The sequence below is a fragment of the Colletotrichum tamarilloi genome, assembly GCF_030869305.1.
Source record: "Colletotrichum tamarilloi strain Tom-12 chromosome Unknown Scaffold_13.1, whole genome shotgun sequence".
NCBI lineage: Eukaryota > Fungi > Ascomycota > Sordariomycetes > Glomerellales > Glomerellaceae > Colletotrichum > Colletotrichum tamarilloi.
The window spans coordinates 818,751-840,545 of NW_026849396.1; the positions used below are offsets into that span (position 1 = coordinate 818,751).

Sequence of the window (21,795 nt, forward strand, 5' to 3'; positions counted from 1 at the left end):
ACTTCAAGACTTCACAAAGTCATTCCAACAACAACACACAACTCCTATCAGACACCAATACAACACATTCAAAATGAGTGGACCACACACAGCCTTCTTCTATGGTAAGTCCGGGAGCTTTGGCTTTTTGATTACTGATTGTCATGAGCTAACATTATCGACAGGCACTCTGGTCAGTTTTTCATCGTCATCACCACCCTCCTCAAACTTCAAAGGAGCTCTCGATTCACTAACACTTGGCCCATAGATGGAGCCCAAGGTCTTCTTCACAGTCGTCCAAGGCAACGGCAACCCGCCTCAGGCAATCAAGGACCTCTACACATTCACCCCCGCCCTCCTGCACGACCACACCCGCCACCGTGTCCAGCTCGCCGACTACCCGGGCATGATCCCCGAAGCTGGCGGCTCCGTCCTTGGCATCTACGCGACGGGCCTCACGGACGCCAACGTCCTCAAGCTCGACTTTTTCGAGGGCTCCGAGTACGAGAAGAAGATGGTCACCGTCAAGGTCCGCAGCGGCGGCGGTGCCAGTGCTAGTGCCGGTGGTCGTACGGAGCAGAAGGAAGAGGACAAGCAGGCCATGGCTTACATCTACAAGCGCCCGGAGAACCTGGAGCGCGTGGAGTGGTCGTTTGAGGAGTTCCGCAAGGACAAGATGCACGTCTGGACGCGCGAGAGCTACGTCTTTGAAGGTGAGACAAGCGACTCATCCCGGCTTCAATCTGTCTATGGGGGGCGGCCTGGCTCGGCTGGCCTAGGGGAGGGCTCAGTTCCGACGTGTTGGACTACTCTTTCCACTAACATCGGTAAAATCACATCTAGGCTGCGACGATTATGCAGAGTTTGAGAAGGTCGAGAAGGAAGATGCAAACGGTCACGAGGAGAAGGACGATGTTGCCAAGTAGAGCGCGTGCTTAGCCTCAGGACTTGGGTCAGCATACTTCTGTTTTTTCTTGCTCTTCTTCTACGCATGGCGGCAAACGGCATTATTTGATGGGCTCTCAAGACAGGCAGGCAGCCGACGCAGGTCTGCAACTGGGCCGATAGGGCGGTGTGAGGTGGACATGTCAGCGCCGGCTCACGGCATTGGAGAGAGTTGAGCCGCCGCCGCCCACACATGGCAGACGGGCAATTACGATGTGACGGATAGATGAAACCAGGACGCGATATCAGCAAATAGAGAAGACGACGTCTTGCTAACCAGGCATGCTCCGTGAATGAGTCAATGACTGCCGCCAGCCTTGGCGCACAGGGCTGCAGAGCTTGAGTACGCATGCCTTCCCCCGTGCTGTGATGTGATGCTGTCGTGGCTGTCGTCGTCGTCCTATGGCCAAGTTTGGGCGGCAATGCAACCATTCAAAGCGGGGGAAGCCCTCAATCCGAGGGGCAGCCTTGATGATATTATCAACGCCCATCAAAAGTGCACTAATACTCGCTGACCGCAACACAGCTTCTGAGTGGTCCACGCTTATGCAAGCTTGCTGAGTGGCCATGCAAGCCCGGCGTTTTTGTTGAGCGGCTGAGAATCATGCCACGGAAAAGCGAGCCACAGCAGCTTGAACTAGCTCAGGAACAGGCGCCAATACGTCGTGTAAAAGCCTGTAGAGTGCCCGCCTCTTCGTGAACAATGCCGACCCACTCTTGAATTCTGAATTCAAGCATGCTAATAGCGGCTGACTCTTGAGGGCCGGGATTTCCAGCTATGCAAGGATAGTAGTCCAGAGGCATCCGATGAAGAACACTATATCGGTACTATGTCGGTATCTCTAAAGCTGTGCTCTTATGGCACAGGAGGCGAAGCGAACTGGTCCCACGTACCGCAAAGCTGGACCCTTTTCTCGGGAAGCACGAATTACGAGCCACAAGGGGGGATAGTATACGAGAGATCTTTGTGGCTCCGGCAGGCAGGGGAAGCCACACCGCGCCACAAGCCATTGTTCGCAAGGTGGTACCGAACAGGGGTGGCTGATGGCGGGTGGCGTTACCTGGGAAATATTCGGATCTCCTCGTGAGGTTGTGGCTCAGAGGCGATCTTTCATGCCGAGGCGCGCTCGAATTGGGTGTTCGCCAGGGATGCCCCTCCCCACCGAGATTGATATGTGTCGTTGCCCATGACTTAAGCTGATGGCGGCTCGACTGCCCAAAGGAGGACCGCACGACGGCAAAGAGTAGGGTATTGGCAAGGGGCCATCAGGTGGTAGAGGTCATGTCGGGGAATTCATGCGTGAGCGGGAACGGGTGCCGTTTCGTAGCTGGTACGGCGCTGGGCTGTGTGCGTTGGCGGGCGATCAGTGTCGCAAGTACGAGACTCGGTTCAACCAGATCGTCCGAACATGAAGGAGAAGTTGAGGAAAGACGGGCCTCCCAGCGCTGGCTGCCTTCTCAGCTCCCGTGGGTGCGTGGCTCCCTCCCACACCTCCCTCCCTTACTCGAGTCGTCTTTCCAGACGGCGCTTGTCGAGCCTGGGCTCATACTACCCAATGCCCAACCAGCTGCGATGTTCAGGGGAGGCAGTAACACGGACGTGGACGGGCCAAGATGAAGGAGGAGGGATTTGTCGAAATCATCAGACGATGGAAATCTCGACCAGGGGCAATAGCGTACCAGACTCAAAGGAACCAGAGCCATCTGTGTAGTTGATAGATGAGGATATGTCGACGCATGGGTAAAGAATTACGTACTGCGCCGCGCGCAACGAACCGACCGGAATATCTCGTCTCTTGTTTCTCTCAGCGTCACCCTCCTTCCCCTCTCACGTGAATAAGCAAGTGTTATGAGCCTCTTTTCTTTCTTGCGAGCGGTCCCTGTCGATATCCACTCGGCCGTGGATTTCGGGCCACCACCATCCGGGAATTGGACGGTGGACCACGGGGTGGCGATCAGCAACGTGACAGTGGACAACAGCCGGTGAAATGTCCCACTGCGGTCGGGCAAAGGCCGGGGGACAATGATACGTATCTATACGCAGTAGAGACTCGGAGAGGAGAGAGTAGAATCTGCAGGGTTCAGGTTGATGGGCCGTGGTCGCTTTGGGCTCTGGGGGTTTGATGAACCGTGAACGTGCCAGAGTGACAGCCGGGCGACGGGCTGCGTCCAAGGTCGCAAAAAGAGCAGCTAGCTGCTAAGAACGGAGTAGAAGACGCATGAAATGTTCAGTGGGCCTGAGAGCTTCGGCGCACGATACTTGGTTGTCGTAGGTGCACGTCGTCGTCCCGTTGTTGTCAAACGACTGGTCAACGTCAGAGCAACCGGAGGGTTAAGCACCTTTAGGCTGACAGCTCGTGACAGGTGCTCAACTAACGAACGAAGCTGGTTCGTTCCCTAGAGCGCTTACTCCAAACGCGGCGGATAGGAAGAGGGGGAAAGGTCGTTATGACGACGTTCTCTCGATGTAGTTGGACAAAGGAAAAACGACTGGCCCTGGTTTGCTAAGACTGAATCGCAGATACCATGCGATGCGGCAATGCCATGCCATGTTCCCGCTTTCCGCGGTCCGCGATGGCCTGTGATTGTGACGGGACTGACATCTGGGTCATGACTGACTGGTCTGAAGACACAAACGGTCAAAAAAGCTTAGCTTGGGAAAAGATTCAAAAACACGCAGGAACCATATGATGCCGCACGCGGCACAATTACTGCGTACCGGTTATGGTAATCCCATTAACAGGTGACTGTTAATATTCCATTGATTCGTTATCAGTGGTTCGTAGGTGCAGGTTCAAATGTCCGAAAGGAGAAGAGGCGAACTTGGGTGGTCGTGAAACTGGCTTCGTTTCACATCCTCGCTTCTGCGCAGGGGTGTTGGAGTTGGCTCCTGCCAGTCACCACTGCACCACCACTGACCAATGCCCATTGCCAGCAAGTCTCGTCTCCTCCCTAGGCATTTCGCAGGGAACCACCTCACCACGGCCACCCAGTGACCCCTTCCACGAGATCCTGCGTCCACTACAACGTAGCATGTGTGACGACTGATTAGCCTACCATTTGTTCCTAAACGATGGTATATTAGCACGTAAGGTGCGACGAAGGAAGGAATGAACCCATGCCAAAGCACCTAGGGCTTCCGTCAGGTGCACTTGTGAAGTGGGCACGATTAACGAGAGGGCAGAAAAAGGCCTCAACTTGTCATGTTGTGTGGACATGTACTCCGTCGCCTGTGGACAGGAGGACTCCCAGCCCGGGGGTACGTGAACCCCTGATGGACCGAACTGAAAAATGCACAGAACTTCAGAGAAGCGAGAAAACATGCCCCTGCCGTTACCAACGTCGTCTTTCCACCAACCCCTGTGCCCCTGCACTTGCACAGGAGGATCTGCTCGCCTGCCCCCGCCTGCTCTCCGATTTAGCGGGGAACATCCAGATGGGCAGGTCGCAGTGTCAGGGGACTTTGGCCTGTCCTTTGCATGTCAACATGGGTACGCAGCGCACTAGGTCTCGGCACTGGGATGAGAGACTTTTCGGAGAGAGAAGAGAAAGAAGCAAGTGCGCACAGCATAGTGAAAACGAGTGGCTGTTGTGAGCCGCTCACCTCGTTCCTTATTTCCATGTCTTCGGTGGGGGATACCGTTGATCGTTTAAAGCAACTACCTAATAAGGTAGACCGCCACAACCCATATGCACGACTTTGTCTCTATCTTGACCTGAGGCTTAGGTAAGGTGGTCCACGCACACACGTGTAAGGTACGGAGTAGGTATGGATACGGATGCAGTGCCCACACTCAGGCCAACATCGGGAGACAAGGTACACTGCCACCGCGGCACTACCGGAAAGAGACTTATGACGTGTTAAGACAGCAGCCGCAGTAAACGAGTGTGCGGCTTGTACAGCGGTGCTCCCTCCCAGTCACCTTTCTTTCTCTTATAAGATTTCGCCTTCCCACAATCCACAAGCCAAAACATCCACTCTACGTGCGCCTTGTGGCCTAGGGCCGGGGCCAGAGGAGTAATACCGAGGTCGAGACGGAGTAGATTGAGTTGAGGGAGCATCCGATGACAATTCAACTTTCTACACTCTCTCACTTTACGTTATTCAAGTCAACGTAAACTTCCCACAACGGGGATGACCCATCACTGACTCGGGAGAATCTTGTCGATCGACGCGACTTTGTTCATATTGGGTCTTGGCTTTTTAGCTTGTCAAGCGACAATGCGCACAATGGACGGAGGGATGGGGCCTGACTGATACACTGCATTCCGTGCATTGCTCCCTCCCTCACGTAAGGTACCTATCAGGATCACTCAGCGCACCGAGGTGTGGAGGTGTGTCTCTCGGTGTGGACGGTGAGCTGAACTAGCAACAAGGTGTGCCCCCGAGTAAAGGTTAAGGCATCTCGTTCCCAAAGTCTCACCACCGGCTCGAGATGCCCGTTGCATGTCTCGCTTTCGCCTGGCATGCTGAGGTCTGGGATATTCTTTTTTAGTTCTTCTTCACCTTAGTCAAGAGTAAGACATCTTGACATACAAGTGGACTGAGGATGATTGTCGGTCCCAGAAGTTCATGTCTTGGCCAACGGTGAGTTCACTGCAAAAAAAGGAATGATATGAAAAATCGCGGAACGAACTCCATCGTCGAACCAGAGTTTGGATATCGTCTGCCCCCTTTCTTCCACGTTCCGTACCCCCTTGCTCATCAGGCCTTGCCGAAAGCCGTGGATGCGTGGTTCAGCGGCACAGCGGATCCCCCCTGTTCTTCCATATTTTTTTTTTGACTTGCGTTTTCCTTTCCGCCCACCTCTCCGATCCCTGACCCTGATATTTCTCTTCCTCTCTTTAACACGTCCTCCAGGCTCCATGTTCCCTCGTCGCCCGCTTCGTGCGTGCACCAAGCTCATTGGGCTGGATGAACGGGTGAGGCTCGCTACGCGACAACGGCGGCGACACCATGGCAGTCCAGTCCAGTCGTTGCAGGTCTTGGTCTTGACTCTTGAAAGTCCCCCCTTGCCCATCCCTTTTGGCATTAGTCCACATCAGGAATGACTGCGCTCTCATAACCCCTGCACTCAGAATCGTTGACAGGGGGCAATAGGCCAATTCTGTCTTCTCCCACACCAAGGCACTGGACTCTCGCTCACGAGGTGAGCATCCGAAAACGCAGGCCCTGTTAGCTGGGAAAGCGGCGTAGCCAATGCGATCAGGCAGGGTTGCGCCGCACCGTGACGTACCCTCTCTCCCGCGAGGGTATGCGAGGGATCTAAGTGGCCGCCACCAAGGCCTCTTGGGCGACAGAAAGCGAGGGTCGCAAAAGATGGCCGCTGATGGATCACCACTACCCAAGTCCCGTCTCCGAATCCAAGGTTCGACATGTCCTGATTGGAGGCCGCCTACTGTCCCAAAAAAGAAAGGGAGAGAAACGACGTTCGGCAAAGCGCGAAAAGTCTGGAATGGACTGGACTGCTTCGCCCTTTTCGTGTTTCGACGATCTTGACTTTGGACCCAGTCAGTGCATACGGTCGAGCCGTCAGTCAGCAAACGAGCCGCGCTACCGTGCCGCGCTGTCTGTTTGCCTGTCAGGCAAAGTTCTGGTGTTGAAGAATTAACTACCAGGCCCAGGTATACGACACTGATTCTGGGACCTTGAGGCTTGGCGAGGCGAAGGCAACAACTTGCCTCATTACCGTCCAAGGTGGAAAAAATATACATACACCGGATGAGATGACTAAACTTGCATCGCAACGCCTCCCTTCCAATCTAGCCTCAAGCAAGACTAAGATAGTCTGGACGAATGCATTTAGTAACAGGAACAGGACGGGAACCAAGAATACTAGAGAATTGGGCGTGGCAGTCTGACTCTCACAACCAGAAGAACTACTGCATGCTGTGATCATCTCCCAGATGGTGCCTTGCAGTAGTCCCCGCCGATTTTGGTGCTTCTCCTGTCTTGAAAGCTGCAGCTCGAGCGCTTCAATGTTCCTACCGCTCTTCTAGAGCAAGTTGAGGGTTGCCATCTACGCACTAGATGGAAACATGTGGTTGCACCTATGCGATCCTCCATATTCCCGTGCCTACCATCCTCGCCCCTTCCAAGTGAACTACGTGACTACGTACATCTGTTCCTACCTTAGTAGGTAGCATGGACAGATACGTATAGACGGGACGTTTCTACTATGCGAAAAAAGGAGCTGGTGCCAAAAGAGTACGTATCGAGAGAGGCAAGGAACCGTGCACTCGTGCTCCGTTAGCGTGTACCGAGCATCCAATGGGACGTCGTTCCTGGACGGGAGTGGTAAGGGTACGTACTGCGTTGTCCGGTGGGTCCCTGGAGTCTAGAATCCACAACATGCACCCATGCTCCCTGCATCATCGCTCCCTGCTCCCTGTTGCCAGTCCCGGACCTCCCCTCCCACTAGCGCACCATCCTCGGTGTCACTTGTCTCTCTTCCCACCTCGTCCCAGCCATTCAATCTTCGCTATCAACGACAGCTCGAAAAACTCCTCACCAATCCCTCCCCTATAGTCTATACCACTTCGATGCTGGTCCACAGATGCACCACAGGACAACCCTCCCTCCTCCCCCGCCTTTGGCTGTCCTTGGCTCCTCCTTAGACAAGTTTAGTCAGGGGCATCCGTCGCTGGAAAAGAGCGCAGCCCAACCCGCAACGCGCCATGGCGCGCCTTGCTGCAAGGTCCCCGTCCCTCCATGTCCCACCCACATCTACCTACCAAAGTCCACCACCATCTGTCTTTCCCAGGAACATGGCATGGTCTTACCGTCTTAGCCTCTGCCGCGAGACCATGGGTCAAAGACGACAGGCAGACGACAGCCGCAGCTCGAGCTCCAGATGGCCATCCACACCCTGACTGATCACCTATACTCCGTACTCATCTCCATGTCCTTTTTCTCTCTACCCTCCACACCCCTGCCCACTCACAAGAATGTTTAGTCCGGTCTTTTTGAGCCATGTCGAAACAAGCCGAGGGGCATGTCTCCGGCCTATCATAGCCTCAAGGCCATGCCTCTCCTTCTTCAACGGCCTGCCCCTGTACCCCTCGGTCGATCCACCATGCTTCGAATCCCCTTGATCTGATGCCCATGTCTGGTCTTGACTGGCCCATTTTGCTCAACGCCTGTCTAAAAAGAACGCCATGTCTCTCTCGTCCCAAGTGGACCGATCTTGTTCAGCTACTCATCCTCCCGGTCCGACCTCCAGTCCATCCTTCTCCAGTCCTTCTGGGATTACCGCCGTTCTCTGCTGTAGCTCGTGCTTATTGCTTTTTTGCCTCTCCTTTCCCGTATCCATTCGTTTAGTCACTAAGTCACTCTCTGCACACTAAGCCCGGCATATTCTGTCCGTGGGGCCCTGTCAGTCACAGTCACTAAGGTACTCACTTCGTTTTTGCCCATCATCCCTTTTGGTCTGTCTCCGGTCTTATAAGACCTGGCCTTGCCCGACCTCACAATTCCATTCTATTACTCCTCATCCTCTCGGACCATCACGTCTTCTCGCATTCTTTGGGCTTGGAAAGAACTTGTCGTTTCGACATCTTACCTTCTCTCACTTCTCATTCAACAAAGGCTAGTCCTTATTCTTCTTCACAACTTCCATCAACATATCCAACTCGCCTGGTGCAAATACCATCCTTTCCGGAATCAAACGAATATCGAAACTTCGAGACCCATCGACAGCTATCCGATTCTCAACCTTCACTACAACACTTTTTTGTTGAAACATCCCACAACGTCAAAGCTTCCTAGCAAGACAAAGCGAGACGACATTGTAAGTAACCTGGAATGTTACGGCACGCAGCCTCGGCCGTCCTTGGCCCGATTCCGATGCCTTTGTCCGACATCGCGGCCCGCGCTGTATCACAAACAATGTCATTCTTCGAAGGCACCCAGTCCCGTCACACCGGGACTTCCACGGTCGTGGCTGTGGCTGGTTGCTTCGAGTCGGGCCTGTTGAGGAACAGATGCGCTGTCGAAGATGCTGGATCTTGTGTAATGGCTAGGTTGAGATCGAGAACTAACATGCTCTATAAAGGTACTCATTCTTCGGAAACCACAACTTCTTTCCAACTCAACTCACAGTCACAACGACAACCACACGATACCTAGATTCTTACGTCTGGAACGTTTTAGATTCTTAACTTCACAACTCAAAAAACTCACTCAACATGTACGCCAACGCAATCGTCGCCTTCGGCCTGGCCACCCTCGCCAGTGCCCACATGAAGATGAGCTCACCCGTCCCCTACGACGCCGCCAACCTCAACAACAGCCCTCTGGATGCCAGCGGCAGTGATTTCCCTTGCAAGGCTAGCAGCTACAACGCTGCTGGTGCCTCCAACGTCTACTCTCAGGGCGCCACAGGCGAACTCGCCTTCATCGGTTCTGCTGTCCACGGCGGTGGATCTTGCCAGGTTTCTATCACCTACGATGCTAAGCCCGACAAGAACAGCGTCTGGAAGGTTATCAAGTCCATCGAGGGAGGCTGCCCGGCCAAGAACACTGCCGGCAACCTCGGTGACAATGCCAACCAGCAGGGCAAGGACACCTACGATTTCACCATTCCCAAGGACATCCCCGCCGGTAACGGTACCATCGCTTGGACTTGGTTCAACAAGGTCGGAAACCGCGAGATGTACATGAACTGCGGACCCGTCACCATCACCGGAGACGCTGGCTCTCAGACTGCCTACGAGGCCCTTCCCGACATGCTTGTTGCCAACATCAACGACTGCAAGGTCACTGACAGCACCGACCTCAAGTTCCCCAACCCAGGCTCTTCTGTTGACATCTTTGCTTCTGGCGAACTCACCGAGCTCCCCGATACCGCGGCTTGCAATGCGCTCAAGGCTGGTGGTGGTTCCGGCGGCGGCTCTACCGGCTCTCCCGCCCCTAGCTCTACCGCTGGTAACGGAGGTGCCGCGCCCACTTCTGCTCCTACCTCCACCCCGGCTTCATCCAAGCCCTCCGCTTCCAAGCCTACCGGCAACGCCTCTCTTCCCGGCGGCGTCTTCATCACCGTTCCTGCCAACGGTGGCGCCTCGGCCACTCCTACTGCCTCTGCCTCCGCTACTAAGGCATCTGCAGTTACTCCCAGTGCTGCCCCTTCTGCCGCTCCCTCCGCCGCTCCCTCGTCTGGCACCGGAAGCGGCAACGGCACCACCGCCGGTGCTCAGACTGTCGGCGCCGCCTGCACTGATGAGGGCGCCTGGAACTGTGTCGGAGGCAGCTCCTTCCAGCGCTGCGCCAGCGGTACCTGGTCATCTGTCCAGGCCCTCGCTGGCGGTACCTCTTGCACTGCTGGCATCAGCGCTGAGTTGAGCATGGTTGTGACCCGAAACGGCCGCAAGCGTGCTCTCCGCCAGCGCTCCCTTCGCTTCCGTTCCGCCTAAGCTGGTCGATGGCGGACTCTTTTAACGAACGGTTTAGCATTTACGGGATATGATACCTCGGGAGCACACTGGTCGAGTCATGATCACCATACAGGATACGACACATTCAGATCTACGGCGTTTTGTTTTTTCCTTCTCCTTGAACATTTACAACCACTTTTGTATATATCACTGTACACTTTTTCGCATGCCCACATCAGGGTCACATGTTTAGATCACTCTTGGTCAATAGGGGAAAAAAGTGAGAGATCATCAATAGCATAAACATTTGCTCATCAATTCCTTTCCCAATTCTGATTCCATGTGACATGAAACCATTAGCCGAGCTGCCCACATGGCTGAAGGCTCACTCAGCTCCCAGGTAGCTACAATGTGCTCACTTATTCCAAAGCTTCACACCCCATCTGCTCATCCCCAGTCAAAGCGCAAATGTGCGCCTGGCCACTCAAAAATCAGAGCTCGACAATCCAATGTGGCCACTCGAACACGCACCGCCGGGAAGGCCCTTGAATGTGGTCGGTGACCTCGTGGGGTTTGAAGGAGGAGGGGTTGCTTTGTAGACAAGACAGGGAGCTTGACATAACTATAACCTTACCAGTATAGCAGAGAGAAATTTTGTTCCATGTTTAACAAGCACGCGCCAATTCACAACAGCGTTTGATGTTTGAGAGTGTTGGCGTGGGGCCCTCTTCGAATGGGAGCTGTTCCCTGTCGAGCTGAGCGATACTGACACATGCCACTTCAGACGGGAGGGTGCGCATGGGCCGAGATCGACACCGAGGGACTGAAAGAATGGGTGTGTGGATGAAAGTTTGCAGACGGGGACGATTACATGGGCACTCCCGCTCGCACTAGACGAACTGTAATTCTTCTCGTCTCTTTATCTTTTGTTTGACATTTGTATCGATTTCAGCCCTGAGCTTGATGCGAGATTCGTGGACCGCGTTTGTGATATCCATATTCCCTGGGTATAATTCTTTTCTCCATCAACAATAGCTCGTCGCTTTCGCGTCTCTGTTGATCCTCTCTCTTCCCCCGCATTTACTAAAGTGGTGAGGTAATGTCGAGAAACCACAAACGCTCCAAATAAGATCTGGGAAGAAAGGAGGATAAAAAACGCCTTGCCGTCGCCGTGTCATTCGATGTTCCGTGTTGTGACTTCATCCCATCCAGAAAACGCCTTGCCAATCGCCACCTCTTATAACCAGGTATCCCCGCCCTTCTCGGCCCTCCTACCCATCACCCGACTCAGCAATCCTTTCCTGGGTTCCGTATCCCCCTTTCTCAGCGAAGAAAGCTTAACCGGCACCACGAACGGGTCGAGTTCGATGCCCACGTTTGCCCGCCCGTCGTCGCCAACGTACCGTCCGAAACTGAACGTCGCGCCCTGTAGGCTCTCGGGCCCGTCGTACTCGCGTACCGCCCTGCTCGGCGCGACGTAGGCGAGGATCGATCCGATGGTCGTCGGCATGCGGGGGAGGAAGTGCTTGATGGAGAAGCCGTAGAGCGCGGCGGCGACGAGGATGTTGATGCCGAGCACCACCAGGCTGATGACGAGCGCGGTGGCGTCCATGAAGATGCGCGTCTCGGTCCTGCGCTGGATGCCCCCCATGATGGTGACGGGCTGCGGGTATTCGAGGAAGAGGAAGGACGGGTTCAGGCCCAGCATGAGGACGTAGAGCTGTCGGTAGATCCGTTCGACAGTCGGTACGAGGGCGGTCGCGTTCGGGAAGACGGTCGGGTCGAGGACGTGGCTGTCCGGGTCGGAGATCTTGATCAGGTAGTTGAACCAGTCCAGGGACAGGCTGTCGTTGTGCCATCGTAACCCGTCTTTGAAGAAGATCTTGTTGAGCAGGACCGCGATCGCGTCGGTGTGGTTGGTGGACATGGGGTAATCGAGAGTCGGCGACGGCTCGGATGCCAGAACGGAGTGGAAGACGCGACCGTCGCGGTCTACGGTGACGTCGAACATTGCTGTCGTGAAGGTCGGCTCGCAAACGACAAAAGTAGATTCCATCTTTCCATCCTTTTTGTTCGTGATATTCGGGGCCCTCGCCCAGCCCATGCTGAACGCAACGTTGCAAGGAACCAGATTATTGCTGTCGCCAAACATCCTAACCTCCTCAGCTGCACATTCTCCCTTCTGTGGTAAGTGCTGGGTGGCGTTGAAATCGAAAGAGTAAGCCTGGTGAGTAGTCGGGCAGTTGGGAACAGCTTCACCGTTGCGGGTGTATGTGTAGTTGATTACGGGAGCTTTGACTGTCGATTCGAAGGTCCCGATGGAGGAACATGACGGGTTCAAGCCGAATCCTCTCGTTCGTGCCGTATAGCTGTCGCCCGTACCCTCAACCCCGGGTCCAAGGGTAAATGGCTGGAAAAAGTAGTCATGGGTAATCCAAGCGGGAAGAGGTGTACCTTGAGAGATGTTATTCATCGTCGTGTAGAAAGGCACAGCATAAGCTGCAACACTGCTAGCAAATAGCTGCCTGGCCTGGTCGGAGTAGATTGCTGTGCCGTTCAACTGTGGCATGATGCTCTGCTGAAACTCTTGCGGACTTTGAATCACTATCGGGAATTCGTTGAAGAGACCACCGAGGCCGACGGCGAGTAGATTCGAAAGTAAAGCCAAAACACATATCGCCATGAGCATGAAATGGCCGGACTTCGCTGCGCGCCACAGTGCCAGTTGAGGAGGCACAGACGTGTATCTTGCGTTGATGGATCCGCCAGCAGTCTTTCGACCCGTCCATAGATCCCGGAATGGTTGAATGATGCAGAGGAGTCGGTTGACAAGCACCCAGAAAGGCTCGAGAAGTGTGGCAAATATCGTCGGGACATAGTTTTCCAGAATCTGTAGGACCTCAAAGTTTGTCGTCGGCCGAATGAGCCCTGCTCTAGAGTTAGAAAACTTTCCAAAAGTGGGAGGCGACAAGCGGACCTCTATTCTTTTTTTCCTCCAGCTTCAGATAGACGAGTGCAACAACAGCGCTGATCATAGCTAATATCACTGCGAAACCGATTCCGCGCCTCAGAGCCAAAGGTTTCACTGGTGAGTAGTGACCAACCGAGAAGGGGTTCTCGGGCTGGGATAGACTAATGCGTTGACCATCGGCGGGATCATCTCTGACGTCGACGACCTTGATAACCATCTGTCTTGTACGACTCTGACAACCGCAGAACAGCTTGAATCTTTGATCTTTGAAGGCCTCTTTGAGAGTGTCTTCGGATACAGCCCCCTTCCCAGCGAATCGATCAAGAAGAACCGTACTGTTCTGGCAAAGGCTGATGAGTGATCCAAGCGAAGCCGGGTCCATGGTCAACCTGCTCGCAGCTCGGAAGCCATGCCACCAAAGAAGGATTGTGAAAATTCCAACGAGACCTAGGAGGCCTTCAACGATGACGGAAAACAGGCGGCTGACGATGATGCCATGTAGCACATAATCGACTCTTCCATCACTCGTGACTGTGTTAGTACTATTGGCTAGAACACGTCGCAGTGCAAGAGAGAATAGCATCTTGTGTGTCGTGTTGTAGGCATCTCCCATGACAGTCTCGTTTTCGAATGTATCCAATTGTGTCCTGTTTTGAGCCGCGATGGCAAATCCTACCATCGGTGGCATGGGCCAGATGATGCCCAAATCCTGGACCTGCTGATAATGCTCGAGTAGGATGCCTTGAAAGGGATACTCCCGCCTTGTTGTGCTTTCTACGGAGGAGACTCCGACTCCCAAAAGGTGCTCGAAAGCAGTGTAGTTGAATTCCGTCTCTGGTAGGCGTTCGCGGGGGCCAGTGGGTACCAAGGAATTCTCTATTGGTGCCTGATCGGTTGAAGAGACAGTGATGTTGACCTGCTGTTTGAAGTAGCTGGTTTCACAGAAAGCGGATGCTATCTTGATCTCTTGCGAGGTTACATTCCAGTGCGACCACATGGACAGGAATTGGTGACCGGCCGCGCTCGGAGGGCAGGTATCATCCCTCGCCAGGTAGTAGTCAGCCCACGCACTGTTCTGGTAGCCAACATAGAGCATCTTGTACGGCCTTACGCCAGTAGTAGAACCGTACACGTCGATGTCGCTGGCATTGCAGCCTCGGCCATTGATGAAATCATAGGTTCTTTTCTGCGGGGAGCCATGATGGGAGATCTCGCCTGGCCAACACTCTAGTTGAGTCCAGAATTTGGTTGTACTACCTGTCCAGTTGGTTGTAGGTGTGTGCTCCCGCTCCGTGTTAGCTGTGAATGGTAGGAGGGTGTAATCCGGCGTCGTGAAAGGTGGCAGAGATTGATTCAACCAAGTGATGGCATAACCTTCGTTGAGGATAGACTGATCCAGAATCGGTGGTTGATCTGAAGATAAGACTGTTTTCTGGGACGTCGTGGTGTTCATAAACCTCTGAATATTCACAGGCCCTGTTCCGAGTATAGCGCTCTGCAAGGGGGTAATGAGCCAAAAGATGATGACCATCACCGTTCCACCGTAGAAGACCGGCCAATGTCTATCTTATATGAGTGCCAAGCATGGAAGTGATGGGGTTATGTCTGACCGTCTTTTGGCAGCCTTCAATGGGACGAAAGCAATGAAGTCGTAGGGATAATCGAGAAATATTGAGTGTTCGGCACTGGCACCCTCTGGCTTAGACATCTCCAACCAGGGCTGCATGCGCTTCACGTCGAGATCGATCCAACTCCATAGCAGACTATAAATGACGGCAATGATTGTAGGTAAAAACAAGTAACAAAAGTTTGCTAACGGCGGTATGTTGTCTGCGGATTCGGATAGTGCGAGCCCTCCTTTGGCTTGGCTTTGCTGTGCTAGTATCTCGATTATGGCCGCAAGGAGGAAGGACGTAAAGGCAAAGGAGAAAAGCACAGGAGCACAGAGAGTCAATGGCTTCCAACCGTGCTTGTGGACTGTTGGAGACGTTAGCTCGTTGCGTTCGACTCTTGGTTCGGCTTCGTATTCAGTTGACCTGTATCAAGACTGCATTCGCTGTCTCGCGACTTATGAAACAAGAAGGGCAACGAGGCCTTTCGATTCTGTTTCTCGGGTGAGCCATCTTGGCGTTCTAGAAGCCGAGTTACATGAACTTCGGGTCCTTTGATGCCCATGGCCTCGATGGACAATGGTCGTAGACTAAGAAAGAGGTAAATGCAGGGACCATCAACTGTTATCGGTTGGCCAGGAAAAAGCTCAGTCGATTGGAGCTCCAACAAAAGACTCAAGAACCCTTGAGAGAAAGGGAACTAAGGAAGAAAGCCTCCAAAACCAGCTCCGGTAACAAAGGAAACAAGACGAAAGAGAAGACGAGGAAGAGAGATGAAAGGAACTCAAGCCAGACAACTCCTGTGCCTGAGAGAGGCAGAACCTTAAGGGAACTTGACCGACAGACTGAACCCGACAGTTTGGGTCGCCGAAACAGACTAAGAGGTTAACTTGCTACCAACAGCACAATCCTCAGCGCGGCAACGAGCCGATGCGCATGATTCTGAGCCGTTCCTGGCCTCGAATACTACATCGCGCCAACAGGACGTGATGGCGTCCAGGGATCGTGCACCAACTCGGTGCTCGACGTGGGCCTTCGACCATGGGTATTGAGGAATGAGAGGTGATGGCTAAGCGCTCGAGAGATGATCGAGGGGTCGCGGCCCTGCGGGGGCTAGACCAGGACCTAGAATGCCTTGCCACTGCTGAGCCGCTTTCAAAGTCATTATTTTGGTTACCAGACTCTGGATGTCACTTCTCGCGGCAATTCCAGTCCGCCTTTCCAATTCTTCGTATCACATACTCCGTGAGTTGACAACAATGGACAGCATGAGTTGTATGAAGAAGAGGAAGAGGTTGACAGGGGTATGACAGTCTGTCTGCAGTGACAAATTGGGTTGCAGTGAACCATTAGGATTAAGCGCCGGGGGCGAGTCTCTTATTGGAGCGCTGAGAATAGGTGTGGGCCGGCGGTCCATCGTGGCAACCCCACTCCTCCGAGCGAGTTATGCAATTGTGCAAAGTCAACACAATCCTTCTCTCGGTCACTTCATCGGCTTGTGCAATGAATTGAGTGAGTGTGAGCTAGAATCATTGAATATATGCCAGGCGTTGCGGTAGGTGAGGCCAAACATTGTATCGGAGTTATTCCGAACGCCGGCGTCTTGTAGCGTAAATGACGGGAGACGGAGTATTGACCCCATATATTCCGAATGTTGTCCCGTAGGTGGGGCCGGCCTGCCGGTCGTCACAGATTCCCACAAAGCTTAACACATAGTGTTTTCGATCCGGTGATGCTAATTACCCAGAAGGGATAATCTACGGGCTTTAATCCTTGGAAGCAAGCGTATTCGAAACTCCTTTCTTAGTCTCCCTTTACCCCCTCACACCTCAAATTTGAATGGAGGAGATGGCGTGTATCCATACTACTTGAGGATAATACATTGACCCTTAAGAATAAGTTTCCCGAAGTTACAACATCAGTCCAGTCGCTAACCGTTGTCTTCTTATATCACGGGTAGAAAGGATGATACGAGTAGCCTCGTCATTCCAGCGCCCTATTCTTCACCGGCTTCTACCTTTCCAATTTTGGTAGGCGGCCGTCTTCTAAATGATTTACTCCCTAAGGCCACACCGAAGAGATACTAAATCTTCAGAGAGACTAAAAGATATTCAGTTCTTACCCTACTGATCTTTTGATGCTCATCTGCTTTATACACAACGCCAGAAAACAATGTAGCTTCGCCGATGTTGCGGTGCTAGGTCAAGATAAAACGCTCAGTAGCTATATTTTATATCATAGCACTTACCTGCGAGAAGGTTGGACGGAGGTATGAATATTATCGTTACTGTTTTAAGTAATAACGACATTGCAATTATCTAGGTTGAGATACTGGTAACATGATCTCCCGGGCACCAAGGTGGAGGGACGACTGGGGCGTTACTGCTTGTATCAGTTGAACAAAAAGGTAGATGATGACGAGAAGTCATTTCAGATCATGTTAACCCATCATCGGTACCGCTACATAAAATCCAAACAGTCTACCTAGTATTGATTCTTCACTACTGGAGCTTGCACGCGACGTTAGGAAATTGGTAGCCTAAGAGACGGGAAGATACCTAGTCCTTGGCTTAGTTCCCCTGGTGTAAGTTGTGGTAACATGTTGCTCAGCCGAAGACCTGTGAGCTTGGCCATGAAGGTGTATAACTTGCGAAAATGCGACATACTTGATTATTGGTTTGGCATACCTACATACTGCTCCTTCGCTCAATATATACAACGGAACCTCTGCCGAGGTGAATGGCTCCTTATAAACATTCCTCACTACTGCCCATTGACCTTCTTGTAATGCTGCGTAAAATCGTACCTCACCTCGAAGCTCCCCATCATCAACTCCTTCATGAACACCGGATCCTTCTCAGCCCGCACACACATCTGCATGAACCCATCCCTCTCCAACCTCGTCCCAGGATTCGCATCAGACACCCTCCTAAAGTTTTCCTGCGATATAGGGTCGATGATCGTCTTCCACTTCTCCCGCCTCTTCTCGCTATACAGATCGAGTATCCCTTCGTCCGCCACCCCGTCCCAAATGCCCGAAAGACAGTCGTACAACCCGCCGACATCGACGAACCCGCCCGTGATCCCCAGCCCGCCCCAGGGGTTACACAAGTGCGCCGCGTCCGCCGCCAGCATGAACCGGCCCACACGGAACCGCGGAGCGCACCGCTGATGCATCTTGTACGGCGCAAAGTTGACCACTTTGTACTCGTCGGGCCCCGGGTGGCCCGGCAGCATCGTCCTAAACTTTTCCTGCTGGCGCGCTTGGAGCTCCTCGTGCGAGAGGTTCGGCTCCTCGCCGTAGGTCACGCGGTACAGGCCGTCACTCGTGATCTTGGCCGCCATGAAGAAATGGTCCGGATGGATGATGAAGTTTGCGTCGTCGAAGCCGAATTTCCCCGCAAAGTCGTAGTACGTGTTCGTCGCGACGATCTGCTGATCCCACGTCCAGCCGGGATACTCGTCTCCGAAGAGGCCCTTGCGGATGGCACTGTTGGCGCCGTCGCAGCCGATAATGTAATCAGCTTCGATCCGCTTCTTCTCCTTTTGTTTCTCCCCATCGGACCCGGGTGTCTCGACGTCGACCCAAGCGCGGGCCTCATCCTGTCCGAGACCGACGACGCGGTGCTCCCAGCTGATGGTACCGTTGTACTTGTTCAAAAACTCGTCGAGCATGAGCTGGTCAAGCTCTTGTAGGACGAGGCACGTGGTCCTCAGATCCTCGCCGTCGACGTCGCGGAGCACGCCCGCATCGAACCCGGTGATGACGCCGTGGTCGTCGAGCCGGCGCCATACAAACTTGTTCAGCGTCATGCCGCGGCGGCGGACTTCCTCCAAGATCCCTGCTCGCTTGAGATCGGGGATGGCGGCGGGGCCATAGTGAGCGGCACGCGGTTGCTGGTCGAGGTGGTCCTGGGCCTCGAGGATGTGAACAGGAATGCCGTGCTTGGACAGCAGTAAGGCGAGTAGGAGACCGGAGGGGCCAGCCCCGACAATCACGACCTGTTCAATATCTTAGGAAACTGTTCATCTGGGAGGGCCGGGCAAAGTACAGTACTTTGTTGAACGGACGACTCATCTTAAGCTCTGAATCTGTATGATCAACAGTTGTAAATTTGCTCTGGAGTGAAGAAGGAGTTGAAGATCGTCGAATGGACCCTGATTGTTATGAGAACCGAATCAACCCCGCAACGGGACCGCATCGACCCGGACATATTGCCAGAGATCCATTGATGCAACAGTATTTTTCCCCATCGCCGGGGTGCCATTCCGAAGAATGTTGACTTATCTGCTCCATTTTGCGGGCAGACTTTGACCCCGCAGACGTCACCACGCGGGCGACCGAACTGCCAGACGGAGCTAGATGAGGGGCACGCGCGGGGTTGATATTCGGCAGATCATTTTTAGATCAATTGTCCGTACGGAGTATATGGGAGCAATCTAGATCGGATGGGGTTCCCCTTTAAGCTTTTGCGCTAAACCTGGAAACCGTGAATGCTAGTGGTAATTTGGGGGATTCCTATACAAAGTCTCATATTATAGGTTTATGATGCCCCCCGACGGAGCAATCCGCCGGGGCCGTACCGTGTATTACGTATTAGGGAAAACTAGGTATATTGCGCTCTATACCTAACTACTAATTAAAACTCCCGACCTTCCCCCGTAGTCCTCTAAGTTCTAGCTATCTAGAGGGCGAGCTATACCTACTCTAATATATATAAGACCTTTTAATACTAGCCTACGTAGGTAGCTAGATCCTATATTATATACTCCTTCTTATTAAAAATTAAAAAGCCCCTTATATATTCCTTTATATTTATAATATAGCCCGTATTAAAAAGATTTTTAACTTTATAAAATATAATTTTTAAGTTAATATCGATATACTAGATTTTAATATTTATATTAACTTAGCTATTTATAATATTTATATTATTACCTAGCTAAATTTTATATTATTAAAAAGTATTTTACTAATCTTTAAGTATACTTATATTAGTTATAATAGCTATAGCGTTAAGCTAGTATTATAAAAAGAAACTTAAAATAGGTTAGAACGCTACTATATTAGCCTAATTAACTAAAGACTTAATATAAAAAAAAAAAAATAGTAAGTAGAAGCTAGCGAGCTAGCCCTTTAGGCTTAGTAATTTAGCTCGTTATATAATTATTAAAAGCTTAGTTTTATAATTTAAGGTTAAGCTACGGGGCCTATAGGGCCCTAATACTTATTATTATAATATTACCCCCTCCTTTATATTAAAAAGTACTATTTATAATATTAAAAAATAAACTTTTAAATTACTTCTTAATTTAGTAAATTTATAGCCGTAATTATTATTATTATATTATTATTACAAAAGGGAACTTAAGGTAAGTTAGAACGCTATTATATTAACTTAATAAACTATAAACTTAATATAAAAAGGGAAAAAATAGAATAATAAGTAGAAGCTAGCGGGCTAGCCCTTTAGGCCTAGCGGTCTAGCTCGTTATATAATTACTAAGAGCTTAGCTTCGTAGCCTAAAGCTAAGCTATAGGGCTTATAAGGCCCTAATATTTATTATTATAATATTACCCCCCCCTCTATACTAGAGGGCGCTATCCGTAATATTAAAAAATAAACCTCTAAATTACTTCTTATTTTAATAAATTTATAGCTATAATTACTACTATTATATTATTATCGTCCCTTAATAATAATAAATTACTAGCTATAATAGTTTTTATTTATATATTTAAGTTTTATAGCAGGTCCTTAGTAATTAAGTATTAGTAATAAAATACTTAGAGTATTATTAGCATATACTTAAAGCTCTTTACGTTATACTAAGTCGGGTTTATATTATATCCCTTCTAATCTATTTAATATTATAACTTTCCTTTATATAATTATAACTTAACGACTTTAAAAACCTCGTACTTTAGTTTATTATTATTATTAATAATTAGTAATAATAAGTCTTAGTTTTACTTAAGTAGTAGGTTATTAGTAGCCTTTCTTAGCTTATTTAAATAGAAAATAGGGTATACTTAGCTACTTATTAATAATTTAATAATTTATATACCCCCTTATTTAGCACTAATAATAGGCTATAGCCCGGTTTATAATTATTATAACTTATTTCTATTAGTAAATTTTTAGTATAAAGTATTAACAAAGACCCGGTCTCTTAACTTTAAGTTATCCGGGCGCTAGTAGTAGTTAGTATACCTCTTATATTATACCTAAATAACTTTTATATTACTCTTAGTAATCTCCTAGGCCTCGTATATTTTATAAGTTATATATTATATATTAATATAGTTTAGCTTCTTTTTTATAAAACTAAATTAATAAGTTTACTTAGACTAGTTAAAAAAGAATTATAATTAATAACTAAATTCTATTTTATATAATAATAGCCCCGTAGTTTTACTAAGCTAAGTAATATAAGTAAAATTAACTATAAGTAATATATTATTCTAATTATCTTAATACTAGTTAATTAGTAATTTTAATTATTATAAAATATACTAATTTAGTACTTCTATTTAGCTATTTATCTAAGGGTAGTCTACTATTAATAGCTATAGCTTAACCCTATAAATTTTATAAAGCTCCCCTTAGAAATTAGAGATAAATTAGGGGCCTTAGTTCGATATAATAGTCTTTAATAAGCTAAAAATAAGTAGTACTTATTTATAAAATATTTAGCTTATATTTTTTATTATAGTAGTTTTATAATAAAAAATAGATATTACCCGCTTATTTAAGTAGTTTATTACTACTTAAATATTATTAAATCCTTTTTAATTAGTAAAAATAGTTATAAAATTAGTAAAAATATATTATTATAAGTAGTTAGGTACTAAAAGTAGCCTTAGCTCCCCTAGGAACTTATTATATAGCTTTTATAATTAGTAATCGAGAAGTC

The 21,795-nt window shown here is 50.3% G+C and overlaps 5 protein-coding genes across 5 annotated transcripts; 3 read left to right on the forward strand and 2 right to left on the reverse strand.

Moving 5' to 3' along the window:
• Positions 1 to 73: 73 nt before the first annotated feature.
• On the forward strand, positions 74 to 905 carry CTAM01_05385 (AIG2-like family protein; the record flags this gene model as incomplete). Its single annotated transcript, XM_060521415.1, has 4 exons — positions 74 to 104; positions 165 to 172; positions 248 to 692; positions 823 to 905. The coding sequence occupies 4 exons, from the start codon at positions 74 to 76 to the stop codon at positions 903 to 905; spliced, it is 567 nt and encodes a 188-aa protein (XP_060384221.1).
• Positions 906 to 8,023: 7,118 nt separating this feature from the next.
• Positions 8,024 to 8,245, forward strand: CTAM01_05386 (uncharacterized protein; the record flags this gene model as incomplete). The annotated part of the gene is made up of 1 exon (XM_060521416.1): positions 8,024 to 8,245. One exon carries the CDS (start codon positions 8,024 to 8,026, stop codon positions 8,243 to 8,245), a length of 222 nt encoding a protein of 73 aa, XP_060384222.1.
• Positions 8,246 to 9,111: 866 nt separating this feature from the next.
• CTAM01_05387 (uncharacterized protein) lies at positions 9,112 to 10,335 on the forward strand (the record flags this gene model as incomplete). Its single annotated transcript, XM_060521417.1, has 1 exon — positions 9,112 to 10,335. The coding sequence occupies one exon, from the start codon at positions 9,112 to 9,114 to the stop codon at positions 10,333 to 10,335; it is 1,224 nt and encodes a 407-aa protein (XP_060384223.1).
• A 1,198-nt stretch (positions 10,336 to 11,533) lies between these two features.
• Positions 11,534 to 16,294, reverse strand: CTAM01_05388 (uncharacterized protein; the record flags this gene model as incomplete). Its single annotated transcript, XM_060521418.1, has 4 exons — positions 11,534 to 13,224; positions 13,274 to 14,829; positions 14,878 to 15,244; positions 16,120 to 16,294. 4 exons carry the CDS (start codon positions 16,292 to 16,294, stop codon positions 11,534 to 11,536), a joined length of 3,789 nt encoding a protein of 1,262 aa, XP_060384224.1.
• Positions 16,295 to 17,640: 1,346 nt separating this feature from the next.
• On the reverse strand, positions 17,641 to 18,955 carry CTAM01_05389 (FAD binding domain-containing protein; the record flags this gene model as incomplete). Its single annotated transcript, XM_060521419.1, has 2 exons — positions 17,641 to 18,879; positions 18,935 to 18,955. The coding sequence occupies 2 exons, from the start codon at positions 18,953 to 18,955 to the stop codon at positions 17,641 to 17,643; spliced, it is 1,260 nt and encodes a 419-aa protein (XP_060384225.1).
• Between the last annotated feature and the right edge of the window lie 2,840 nt (positions 18,956 to 21,795).